We start from the raw sequence: 13221 nt of genomic DNA on the forward strand, positions 1-13221 counted from the left end.
ACATCATCTCATCGTCTCATCGGGCTTCCGCAGTATGAAGCGAAATTAGGACACCCACAATTGCTGTAGTGAGTGTCCTCGGCTTCGTACATGTACACCAATCTGCTAGGCCTGTAAGCTATTTGTCATTTTCAGCCGCTCTTGTTTTCATCCCGAGTACATCAAATAGTAGCATATAGCCATACACCGCGTTGGCCTATTTCAATCTACCGGTTTACATGTACGCACAAATGTCTGGTATTTGCTGACATCTGCAAGTGTGTGGAAGTACTCACAGAGCCGGCCGGGTGCTCTGTGGGTAGCATGATCTCTATATACACACCTGTATCACAAATACTAACACTGATGAACGAATCGTTTAAAATGCGTAGAATTCCTGGACCTTATAATCAGTGGATGTAAAACAAACTATGTTGTCAGCATAATGGGCTTTGTTGATTTAATCATAGGCGTGTTTGATCCTTTGATCTTTTCCCAGGTGCACGTTAACCGTGTATACAGCATATATAATACGTACGTACTAAGGTAGGTTGATATCGGTGTTTCGGTGCTCCCTGACCTGTTGAGCACTGAGACCGCAATCCGACACGTCCTCTCAGTACCATAAAGTTAATAGCTGCATGACGTCAGATTTAGTGATAGGTAGACGGTCTGGTGAGGTGACAGACAGTGTGCAGAAATCAATCGGATCTGAGCTTATCAGAGCACAGGTGCAGCTCACAATGTGAACGGGTAAAGGCGATGGGGAAACCCAATCGCTGTTATTAACTTATCCCGATACTACCGCCATGCAAACCTCAGCGTGCCGAGGTACGCGTTCCGTCTGTGGTCAAACGTTTGATTACACCATCAAAATCATCCTGACCGGAGACGTCAGGGTGGGTAAAACTACATTCCTCCATCGCTTCGTGAGTGGTGAGTTTAATTCACACCTGAAACAGAGTGACGGGATGGGCCCTCGCACTAAAGTGTTGGAGAGGGACGGGAAGAAAATACTCACCCGCATCTGGGATACTGCAGGTGGGTTCAGTCTTAGCGTCTTTGAGCTTAGTGTAATAGACCACAGGAACTGGTAAAATAAGTGTATAAAAACATACGTATTTTTTAAAAATTACTTTTGCTATTTCTTGAAAATTAGTTCTCATAGTAACAAAGACAAACTCACAAGGGCTACAACATTTCCATATTGTCTTACAATCAAGCAAATGGCCTGCGTTGAAAAGTAGAATGTACTGAATTAAAAATGACTGACTGACAAACCGACCAAAAGACGGACCGACCGACAGACAAACTTCACCCAGCTAATAACTGTGAAAGTGGATCAAGCAACGATGTCACCATCACATGCAAATGAGCCACATGAACAACACATTGTGAGTTAAAGCCATGTGCTTGCTAGGCAAATCAGAAATGTGAAAATGGCTAGTCAATACGTGTTTGTTGACATTGAAAGATAAGCCGTTACATTGATGCTAAAACGCTGGGCGTGCATGTGGTTACCATGGCGACGTGGTATACTTAGAGAAGAGCCAGGTGCACGTAATGGTCTTTTCTCCTTATCAATCGAGTCCTCTGATGTCATCGGCTGTTTGTATTCAGGCGAAAGGCGTTTATTATCGTCTTCCGCGAAATATATAAATAGTGCTGAGGCCTCTTGAGTGTTGACCTACATATTGATTGTGTTGTTATTTTCTGTACGACTGGCTAACGGTTTCGTTTATACCTATATATATTTAAAAGCCCTATTCTTGTGTGGTTTCTACTGAGAGACGACTAGTTCAATGAGGCCACTGATGTCGTGAGTTTCAAAAACTTTACAGCGACTCGGGGTGTCCTCAGGTGCACACAATCCATCCCCACCTTCTCCGCTTCAAATAAACACATTTTCGGAGAAACATGGGATTTATAAGAAACAAATAACATGACTGATAATATACTGGTAATTGTGAAAAATTACAAGTGATCTATAAATGCTCTCATTCTGACAAGTCAGGTGTAAGGAGCAATGGTGGAATATTTACCAGATCAGAGTTTCAAATTTTCTACAATTATAACTGCTTTGTGACATTTCAGATGTGATAAGTTTTAACTCCTATTGTGACAATTAAACGCCATGGTCTTTGGCTTAAGTCTGTTGTGATTAGCAATTAATCACCTGTTGTTAGGTGCTCATGAGATGTGATCAGCGGTATATCTAGGTGATATTAGATGAGGCAAAGAGGCCGTATTTCACCGGTTACTTGGCCATATGTCAACTGTGGTCGGTTTTCTGGTTTTACTCTCTATGATTTTTTTATACTGTATTCCTGCACAAACCTAGACCACGCTGGTGGTTTAATGATCTCCGAGGCTTTGGTCCCTTTGCATTATTTTAATGGGATTTTATGTTAAATGTGATGACAACACACCATTTTGAGTAATTCTAAACCACTGTTGTCTAACATATAGCGATTTACATCACCTCACCTTTATTTCACCACTGCTCTTGTTTTACCCTCTATGTTGTCATCTTTTTCATATTGCAATAAACCAGTTGTTAATATTCTTGAGTACGGCGCAAAACATCAATCAAATAAATAAATAAATCAGTTCTCATCAGCAGTTTTTCTGATTTAGAACAGTTGATGTCCGTATATATAATGTAAATATCATCTTGGTGGTGACCAATTGGACATGCTTTCTGTTCCGTTTCAGGTCAGGAACGCTTTCGGAGCCTGACCACATCTCACTACCGGGATGTACACGGCTGTCTGCTCTTGTATGATGTCACAAACGAACAGAGCTTTGATCATGTACTCTATTGGTTGGTATTATTAAATTTTCCAACTTTTAGGTTGATTTGCGATCCCTTGCTTGTTGAAGGCTCATTGCCCAATCTTAAATTACCCGCAATTTGTTGTTTTAGAAATTCATATGATCTAAGAGTCAGCAAGAATAGCTTTCAAACCTCAGTGTGCATGACCGTCACCTCGGAATTTGTTAAAGTTGCGTTCTATGCTTTTGGAAGATAAGCCTTCTCTTGAATTGGGAACTCATAAAACTCCTTCGTGAATTTAACAAAGTTACCATTAACTGTGAATTCTTTCGGTTTTGCTTACATTTCTTCACACATATCGATGTATTCGTGCTCATAAAACAGCTAGGTAGTGCACAAACGTTACAGCGTTACAACTATCGGTGTATTCGTGATCATAAAACAGCTAGGTAGTGCACAAACATTACAGCGTTACAAATATCGGTGTGTGCCCATAAAACAGCTAGGTAGTGCACAAACATTACAGCTTTACAAATATCGGTGTATTCGTGCTCATAAAACAGCTAGGTAGTGCACAAACGTTGCAGCGTTTCAAATATCGGTGTAAGTGTGCCCATAAAACAGCTAGGTAGTGCACAAACATTACAGCGTTACAAATATCGGTGTATTCGTGATCATAAAACAGCTAGGTAGTGCACAAACGTTACAGCGTTACAAATATCGGTGTAAGTGTGCCCATAAAACAGCTAGGTAGTGCAGAAACGTTACAGCGTTACAAATATCGGTGTATTCGTGATCATAAAACAGCTAGGTAGTGCACAAATGTTACAGCATTACAAATATCGGTGTATTCGTGATCATAAAACAGCTAGGTAGTGCACAAACGTTACAGCGTTACAAATATCGGTGTAAGTGTGTCCATAAAACAGCTAGGTAGTGCACAAACATTACAGCGTTACAAATATCGGTGTATTCGTGATCATAAAACAGCTAGGTAGTGCACAAACGTTACAGCGTTACAAATATCGGTGTAAGTGTGCCCATAAAACAGCTAGGTAGTGCACAAACGTTACAGCGTTACAAATATCGGTGTATTCGTGATCATAAAACAGCTAGGTAGTGCACAAACGTTACAGCATTACAAATATCGGTGTATTCGTGATCATAAAACAGCTAGGTAGTGCACAAACGTTACAGCGTTACAAATATCGGTGTAAGTGTGCCCATAAAACAACTAGGTAGTGCATATATCGATTTCAGCTGGTCTGAGTCTCCCATTAACAGTTCTTATCTACATAATGTTGTGATATGTCTACTCTGTAATACTTCTTGACATTACAGGTACAACGACTTACAAGACAAATCTGAACCATTACCAAAGATTATTCTGGTTGGCACCAAATGCCACATGTACAGAGTAGTCTCGCGAGACCGCGCGGAGAAATTGGCGGAGAATTTGGAGGTTCCCTATATGGAGGTAAGCGCTGAGCTTGGACTGAACGTTGAGGAGGCGTTTGAAAACATCACAGAGCAAATCCTAGAGACGTTAAAACAAAAGTCTGCGTCTATAACATTGACTAACACGGCGGCTGTGCGAGAAGAGAAATGGAAGTGTGGCTGTTCTTGCTGACAAATATAAGATGTGTAAGAAACCGTGGCTGTTTATTTTTAAACCAGAGCATGCTGACGTGAACCCGATTGCTTCTTTTATAGGAAAAATGGCAATGACGCCATGATGTCGTGGATTTACCCTACCAAAAACAGAACATCATTACGCCCCCAAGAGAGTCGCACATGTCCAAAGTTGTTGCTTTTGAGTTGGATGCTTGATGTCGATGAACAGTATTTTATCGCATCCTTTGGGTACGTGTAATGGACAAAAAAAAAACTGACCCAAAGACAACTAACGGGTATACACAGAAACATTCTATAGGACGAACAAGCTACAAGCAGTTTTGCAAATATGGTTGAATGAATTTTTCCACCAGTCTGTGAGGTGTATGCCAGTGGAACGTGTATATCTTACCGCTCGCTGTGTCACATATAAATATGTAATACCCATATGGACAAACGTGACTGAACTGAAAACCAAATATACGATGAGGAAGACTTCCTGGCGGGTTGTAAGCTGTGAAATTATATTTCTTCACTCTGAAGGACAAATGGTAAATTGGATGCGTGTCGAAAGGGTTTAGGCTTTTATCATGAGTGTTAGATTTTTTGAGTGGGAATTTTTGCCTCACTTAATTTCAGAGGCAAGTCTGTGAAGCCAGATAATGCCGAACAGACTGGACTGAACACAACTGTAAAGTCGTTTTCACCTGTTAATGAAAACAGGCGAATGTGAATAATCCCGGTCTGAAAACATGGACATTCTTGGATAGGAGGATTTGGTTATCAACGTAGTCATCAAAATGTTAGCATTTCAAAAATGTCAGTTCAAGAAACTCCTGCTACAATTGGAGTACATATGTTGTGGCATCGCTACCAAATCTTAGAGATGACAACGTTTTCTTTCGTGCAGCATTTTCATACATAAATGCGACAGGCAAAATGACGACTTCATGTCAAGCGTATCCCATATGTTGCCGTTGAAGGATTTGTCATGTTCACTCCGGCAGCACTTTACCAAATGGGCAGAAGCGAAACCTCCACTGGCTACTACTAAACTTAGCACTGAAAACATGCCTCTTTCTAGTGGTAAAGTGGTAAATATACTTGTGATGAAATGGTCGACAGACCATATCTCGAGTCTGATATATTGGTTGCATGACTTATGTTTGTATTCGTGGCTTTGCCTGTGTTAACTGGGAAACTCCTTTTCACGAGTACCTCTCTTTATGCTGCACGATTATTTGCTGAGGAATTTTCCTTTGCTTTCAAATGATTTGTTATATGTATTTATTTACTGTACCCGAGTCTTTCATCTAGGAGCATGGGGTGATGTGATTAGAAGTTTATAATCAATTATGTATATCAATTCAATGGTGTTGTAAACATTACCTTGTGTTTGTGTAGGAAGGTCTGTCAACATCCTATGGATAGTCGTGGGCTTTCCCCGAGCTCTGCTTGGTTTCCTCCGACCATAATGCTGGCCGCCGTCGTATAAGTGAAATATTCTTGAGTACGGCGTAAAACACCAATCAATCAGATTGTGTATGTCAGTAAATGTGTCACATATTCAAATCAATCCACAAATGTAACTTAGTCCTTCCGTGTATTACGTCCAGCTTGCCGTTGCCTCATACATGATTTATTGTTACTTATTGAATACTATATATAATGTCAGTCGAATGAGATATTGTTTCATATCTCTGTGAAAAATTCTATCCTGCTATTGAACTCAGTGATGCAGGTAAAACGCCACAAAGCTAAATGAACGAAATCACGTGCTAAATCATTGTCCTTCGTTACCCGTCCCTTCTGTGAGTACAGGGAGCCAAATGAACAATTCATTAGGCGGGTACAATGACTATCAATATCTGTCGAGAGCCTGATCTGACAACTTGCGCAGATAGGTCAAAAGTCAAGAGATCACGTGATGCCAGTAGGTGACCAGATCAAGGTTTTGTAAATCTGGAGTTGGGCGTTATGGCAAAACGTCATTGTCATCGTGATCTGTATCGTGATTCGTACTACATTGTAACGTGTAGGATTTTACTTTATTGATAATGTGACGTATGCGCCGAGCAGCAAAAAGTAGTTCAGGTCATTGTCTTTACGGGTTAAGTTCACTGACCTCTCCGCTCACATGGCCAATGTGGTTCTTGGTGTCTGCTATTCTGAGAAGTTGATCATATCGATGAATAATTATAGTTACCTAATAATAGCATGTCTTGGTTTAGAAACCCCCAAAATCAACACACGATACGCTTATTAACGGTGAACGCGCGGTAGGTTGATTTAAAACTTGTCCTTGACTTCAAAGAAATAAAGCGTGGGTGGCCAGTAAAAATATATTTATTTATTTGATCGGTGTTTTACGAAGTACTTAACAATAATAAACTTGAACGACGGCGGTCATGGTTATGGTGAGAGGATACCGGGGTCGGAACCCAGGACCATCCACGCGCTATTGACAGACCTTCCCACGTATATGTACGAGTCAGATGCATATTTGGAATATCTCGAGCATGTATAGCAACATAACAAAGTGTTTAAGTACTTGGTATTCTGCTGTTCATTCATTAATTTACTTGTGTGGCGATATCTAAGTTTGCCATGTACTATCACCGTGACACAGTTGTCAAAAGAATCGCATTTTGTGCGTATTTTCGTAGGCATGACTGTTGCCAGCCTATTAAATTATATTCAATGGACATGAGACTTTTTTGTAACTCTGTCGTTATATTCAAACCTCCAGTGTTACGCACTATCATACTTGTCAATAAACACCGCGCATACAGACATGATATTTCGCAATGTGGGCGTAGAAGCACAAAGCGGTACTCTGCAAGCATCGCCTAAATGACGATGTGGATATTCTGTATTGCCAAGTGGAAGCTTTCAGGTAAACCGTTACTAACATACGTCTACCTAGCTTTGTCCCTGGTGCTTAACAATGTACATAGACCAGCAACATGACTCACTCAGTCAGGGGTCTCTTTCGCTGATCCACCTGCCCGTGTGCCTTCACTTGCTGAATGTATCAGCCAAGGACAAGGACGTGTGTCGTGTGCCATACAAAATACGCCTGGAAAAGCTGGGACAAGGCGGTCGCCGCCCTTCTGCACACAGGATGACGCATGGCATGTGACAGCCGCTTTGAAATGTCAATAATCAGAAGCGTATGCAATACGAGAGTTGTAATGTTACACTGTTGCGTAATTGATCCCATTTTACGGGCATGAAGTGTAAACCGGTATTCAGAATGAAGTGTGAGGTTGTTCATGCCAGGATCTCCACAACACGAGTAACACGTACAAATAATGATTCACAAGAGAAGGCAGATGGTTAGGAGTTCCTCTATCAAATAAGGGAAAAGATTACCAAAATATAATTGTCACTCATTCATTATGACTTTTTGAGAAAAGCAAGGTCGTGATGACGAATGATTATTTTTCACACAGATTTTACCACCCCACCCCCTCCCCCCACATTAACTGACATGACACACTATGGACGTAGATCTTCAGAAATATACGAATGAAACTGTGGTGATTACTGGATGTGCGCACATCTATTAATAACTCTGCTCAGTTTCTCCCACCATAACGCTGGCCCCCCGTCGTATAAGTGAAATATTCCTGAGTATGGCGTAAAACTCAAATAAAAAAACTCAATCAAATAAATAAATAAATAAATAAGTAAATATGTATCAATTAGAGTATTATCGTTGTAGGTATCAATAACTCTGACACAAAAAGCGCTTGATGGCGTATACTAACATACTAGGCACAGAGTTATTTATATATGGATTTCTCAGAACCAGAAAGTCGTTTAATACTTAGACTTGTTAATGAAAATGATAGATTCTTAAATGAGGAGATTGCAACAAATGTAAAAGTTCACAGAAGGAACATAAAAAATTGTATCTAGGAATTTGTGTACTAATGTTGTAATACTGTTTTATATATTTGTTTGTTATTTATTTATTTGATTGGTGTTTTACGCCGTACTCAAGAATGTTTCACTTATACGACGGCCTAGGACTATTTTAAACAAGTACAGTACAGCTAAGGCTGAATTTGTGACAACAACTGTGTATCTGTGAAGTAGGTAGACTCTAAAGGAACTATATGTGGAGCATTAGCTCCTAAATATGTAGGTCAGATATATAAGGTATGTTTTGACACATAATACGTGCAGGAATAGTTCACCAGGTTTAATAACGCACGCATTCCTCACAGACCGGTAAACGCCTTAATTACTGAACATAGGACAGAGTTACATAGTACTCGCACGGAACGTATGACCTATATCCAGAGATCGAGCGCGATAGTATAACAGAAACAGCTTGAACACGTGAGGGATCACAGAAAATACCAGCATACATCACGTTCAGGCAATAAATCACCACCAAATGCAATAGTATAAACCTTGGTTTAGTAAATAGCCATAGTAAATCTACGTGTCAGGCCTGAGAGTCCTTATTACTTGTTACCTAGAAAAGAAGGGGCACACCCAGTATTTTTCACGTATGTGAAGTGTGGTTAGGCTCGTCAGTACTGGATATCATAGCGCCTAGCGTAAATTATCCGCCGTCTCTCCATACACTCAACAAATTGCATGAAGTAAGTATGAATGAGGCAGTCAAGGATAGTGAAGTATTTCATTGTTGTTTTTTCCGGTCATATCACGACGTTGTGCTGCCTCACTGAAGGGTTGTGTCGAAGACACCAGATATGACACCACATGCAAGTACAGTATACAGATACAGTGCCGATTAGGGACCACCTTACGAAGCAGTCGCAAACATACCCTTGGCGTAAAATCCATCAGAGCAAATAGTAGTATTTATTACTTTTATTTATTTGATTGGTGTTTCACGCCAAGAATATTTCACTCATACAAAGGCGGTCAGCATTATCGTGGGAGGAAAGCGGATAGAGCCCGAGGGAGACCCATGACCATCCGCAGATTGCTGACAGACCTTTGCTCGTACCAGCCAGCCTGTGCTAGACTGGAACTCACAGCTACCGCACTGGCAACTAGGACATAATGCCGCGCTGGCACGATATCCACGTCGACCACGAAGGCCACGAAGGACTAATGACCCAGGAGCCTCTCACCGTTCCCTGTGAGGTCAAGTCTAGCTTATGTTGGCTTTCTCTCCGGCCGCATGTGGGAAGGTCCTCAGCAACCTGCGGATGATCGTGGGTTTCCTTCCATCACAATGCTGGCCGTCGTCGTGTAAGTGAAATATTCTTGAGTACGGGGTAAAACACCAAAGTTATAAAAAAAATAACTAATTATACCTGACTTTTGTGGACATAAAATTAACAACAGGACACCAAATATGTTTTCCGTTATCTTTTCATGATTACGCACTACCGTCGGCATCAATAGTTTGCTCAGAAAATGACAAATGAAACATGTCAGCAATTCTGCCTATCAAGCGAAACCATCATATTTCCACATTGCCATCACATTGCCTATGACCGGTTTCTCTGTCTACATTGACAAAACAGGATTTGAGCGACATTCTTGAATTAGAAGGTCTAATGTCTCACGGTTTGCCATCTCAGATCATTTAAAACAGAAGGCGTACATCCGCCAGCTAAATAAAAAAGCAATGTAAAAACAAATAAATTAAATTATTTAAAAGTTCTAAAACACTTTGTCAGCATCCACACGACAACACTTTCTTCTCCGGAGACTGTGACATTAATGACTTGTGTAACATCAAGAGATTCCGTCTCTGCTCGTCTAAGTCTTTGGTCACGAGTTCCACGAGACTCTCGAACACAGACGTGACGTTGACGTCCAGTTCGGGACTGACCTCCATATATGGTACGTTCAAGTGTTCGGCCAGCTTTTCGGCTCTTCCCGGACTAACTTCCCGAGGCAAGTGGCACTTTGTCCCCACAAGTATTATCTTAGGCATAGTTGTACAAAACTCCTTGAGTTCGTGGTACCTACGAAAAAAAGGAGAACAGAAATAAACTTGAATTTGCTCTTTTGTACCGTGCCAAATGTGTATGTAATACATCTCCTACTGGTAGCTGGGTAGTTGAAGAAAATTATATGTTTAAGAACGGGTAAAACACGCCTTTCAAGAGATACATCAAGCAAATTATAATAATAAAAGGGAGCGGAGTTGTGTCCTGAACAGGGACGCGTGCGCATTTCAAACAGAGGCCAAGCAATCAAGAATATAAAGAACAACATCAACGCTATATACCCAGAGCATATAAAGGCACTGTGTAAGGCTGGTTAACACTTAGGGTTGTTCTTCTCTTCATTGTTTATCGTTTTCCCTCTGTTCAGATATTAAATGTGAAAAGCGCAGTTTTCAATGAACTGACGTTCCTCTAAAACAACAGTATAAATATTTATAATGATGAGGGACTTCCGTGGCTCAGTTGGTTAGCGCGCTAGCGCAGCTTAATGACCCGGAGGCCTCTCACCAGTGCGGTCGCTATGAGTTCAAGTCCAGCTCATGCTGTCTTCCTCTCTGGCCGTACGTGGGAAGGTCTGCCAGCAACCTGTGGATGGTCGGGGGTTTTCATTGGGCTCTGCTCGGTTTCTTCCCACCATAATGCTGCCCCCCATCGTACAAGTGAAATATTCTTGAATACGGCTTAAAACAGCAATCACATAAACAAATAAATAAATAAATAAATGTAATGATGAAAATAAGCTTACCATCGGAGGACTGAGTCGAGAGATGAGCTCTTGGTGACGTCAAACAAGAGCAAGCAACCGTGGGTATTACGGTAATAGGAGTTGGTCATGCTACGGAAGCGCTCTTGTCCTTATAACAAAACAAAGCAAATAATTTATACCTTATCCAATGATATGATCTCTTGTTGGTTTGTTTCGTGTTTTACGCCATAGCCAAGAACAGTTCACTACACCATGGTTTTGATCAGTGTGTGAAACTCTACTCATAATTATTTTGCTTGATGTCAGCTAAGATATGAACAATTAGAATAAATCCTTAAGATCCCGTATTTCACCCGTTACGTGTGACCAATTGCCAATTATCCCACAGTCGTCGCTGTACTGGCCTTAGTTTTATGCTGTAAGTCTTAAACGTCTGTAACTATGTTTTATCGTATTGTGGGTTATTAAAACCACATATAGTTTTGGATGATTACTTCAATCAAACACGCGATATCCGGCGGTGTTCATTCGAGGTTTCATTACATTCAAGGTGTGAGAGGTATACCTGGAGAAGAACATCTGAGTGACTGAGTGAGTGAGTGCTTGGAGTTTAACGTCGTATTTAACAATTTTTCAGTCATATGACGACGAAGAACGTCTGAAGCGAATCAAAAGTGTGATCCTTGTGAAATGGTACCAGCATTAGTGGTTTGGTGTTGTGGTTAATTTGTCCAGTCACCTTTAGGTTAGCACTGACCTAGACCCCAGCAGTATAATCCTCTGTGTGATCTGTTATATAAGTATATTGTATGTCAGCAATTTCCCAACTGCATATGCAATTCTACGTCCCTGTTATCTGGGAAATTAAACAGGCAAAACTGTTTTAAAAAATACATTAATAAGGTTGAAATAATGCAAAAGTTAAACCAAAATAAAGCGTGCTTACTTGTCTTAGAGAAGAATCAGAAAGACGGAAAAATACCACTTTCTATCTCTCGTGTTAATTTGTTAGGCGAACAAGATACTTGATATTCATACATAGCACGTTATACTGATAGGAGACTGATAAGCTAAGCATATAGAAATGGAGCTGACATTGTATCGAAAATGCCACTGTTAAATTTAACATCTGCGCTTTTTTTTTTAAAGAGTATCGTGAAAACAAACAGGCATCTAATATAAAAAAAACTACGGCATATACAACAGACAGCTACAGTGGGACAGATGACAAATGGTCACACGTTACAGGTGCAATCAGGTCTCATACATCTGCAAATGCTTAAAATGTAGCAATGTAGCAATAGCACCATGGCTACGGCCACCTTTCCGTGGCTCAGTTGGTTAGCGCGTTAGCGCAGCGTAATGACCCAGAAGCCTCTCACCAATGCGGTTGCTGTGAGTTCAAGTCCAGTTCATGCTGGCTTCCTGTCCTGCCGTATTTAGGAATGTCTTCCAGCAACCTGCGGATGGTTGTGGGTTCCCCCGAGCTGTGCCCGATTTCCTTCCGCCATAATGGTGACAGCCGTCGTATAAGTGAAATATTCTTGACTACGGCGTAAAACACCAATCAAATAAATAAATAAATAAATGAATGAATACGGCCACCTTTAGCCTTCTATCAGCCTTACCTGCCGTATCCCATATGAGGAGGCGAATGTTGTGGCCATCTTTCTTGATGACTTTGTTCCTAACGCCCATGTCGTCACTGGCCTTTAGCATGCAATTGTATCGGCCGGTGACGTATTTGAACAGTAACGTCGTTTTGCCGACACCGACGTCTCCACAAAGGATTACCTTGAGCGAATAGTCACAGGAATCGGAGTCGACCATCCCAAGCTGCTGACGGTTGTTGGTTAAAAGCTTGATTGCGTTGCACCGTGCAAAGCGACGTCTATTTTCCAAACACGCTCAGGTGCTTCTCTTGATGTCCTTAGGCAGGCTGCAATATGTGGAGCAGAGGGAAGCTGATGCTGGAAACAGCTGCTGTCGAGCGTGTCCCCGGCTCCCGCTCTGCTAGGCCTTTGTTCACAATCCAGTCAGACCGTCGGCCAATTAGTTACAGAGTGTTATCAGTCAATGGTGACTCAACGCCAGCTTATTTGTGCTACAAGAGATATAGGAAACATCAGCGTTGCGTAGTTTTTAAGCGCACAAAACCGATGACAGCGCAAATATATCGTGAATAGTTCATGTCCATC

General features: G+C 41.2%; 2 protein-coding genes across 3 annotated transcripts; one reads left to right on the plus strand and one right to left on the minus strand.

Annotated features, from left to right (window-relative positions):
• The first annotated feature begins 744 nt into the window (after positions 1–744).
• Positions 745–5512, plus strand: LOC135476564 (ras-related protein Rab-8B-like). 2 transcript variants are annotated; one of them, XM_064756629.1, is made up of 4 exons: positions 745–1020; positions 2695–2803; positions 4097–4232; positions 4469–5512. In XM_064756629.1, exons 1-4 carry the CDS (start codon positions 789–791, stop codon positions 4481–4483), a joined length of 492 nt encoding a protein of 163 aa, XP_064612699.1. In that variant the 5' UTR covers positions 745–788; the 3' UTR covers positions 4484–5512. The 2 variants fall into 2 exon arrangements, with proteins under 2 accessions (XP_064612699.1, XP_064612698.1); XM_064756628.1 differs by having other exon boundaries at positions 4097–5512.
• Positions 5513–9726: 4214 nt separating this feature from the next.
• On the minus strand, positions 9727–12913 carry LOC135476804 (ras-related protein Rab-8A-like). Its single transcript, XM_064756935.1, has 3 exons — positions 12652–12913; positions 11063–11171; positions 9727–10332 (listed from the first exon to the last, which is right to left on the minus strand). The coding sequence occupies exons 1-3, from the start codon at positions 12851–12853 to the stop codon at positions 10038–10040; spliced, it is 606 nt and encodes a 201-aa protein (XP_064613005.1). The 5' UTR covers positions 12854–12913; the 3' UTR covers positions 9727–10037.
• Positions 12914–13221: the final 308 nt, after the last annotated feature.

This window comes from Liolophura sinensis, chromosome 10 (genome assembly GCF_032854445.1).
Source record: "Liolophura sinensis isolate JHLJ2023 chromosome 10, CUHK_Ljap_v2, whole genome shotgun sequence".
NCBI lineage: Eukaryota > Metazoa > Mollusca > Polyplacophora > Chitonida > Chitonidae > Liolophura > Liolophura sinensis.

What these genes read in the sequence shown, in the direction of transcription:
- LOC135476564 (XM_064756628.1), top strand. Translation starts at nt 789, where the DNA reads ATGCAAACCTCAGCGTGCCGAGGTACGCGTTCCGTCTGTGGTCAAACG. An exon ending in CCGCATCTGGGATACTGCAG is followed by an intron (nt 1,021 to 2,694) that starts GTGGGTTCAGTC and finishes GTTCCGTTTCAG; the next exon opens with GTCAGGAACGCTTTCGGAGC. An exon ending in TTTGATCATGTACTCTATTG is followed by an intron (nt 2,804 to 4,096) that starts GTTGGTATTATT and finishes TTGACATTACAG; the next exon opens with GTACAACGACTTACAAGACA.
- LOC135476804 (XM_064756935.1), bottom strand. Translation starts at nt 12,853, where the DNA reads ATGGTCGACTCCGATTCCTGTGACTATTCGCTCAAGGTAATCCTTTGT. An exon ending in CCTCATATGGGATACGGCAG is followed by an intron (nt 11,172 to 12,651) that starts GTAAGGCTGATA and finishes TTTTGTTATAAG; the next exon opens with GACAAGAGCGCTTCCGTAGC. An exon ending in CTCGACTCAGTCCTCCGATG is followed by an intron (nt 10,333 to 11,062) that starts GTAAGCTTATTT and finishes TTTTTTTCGTAG; the next exon opens with GTACCACGAACTCAAGGAGT.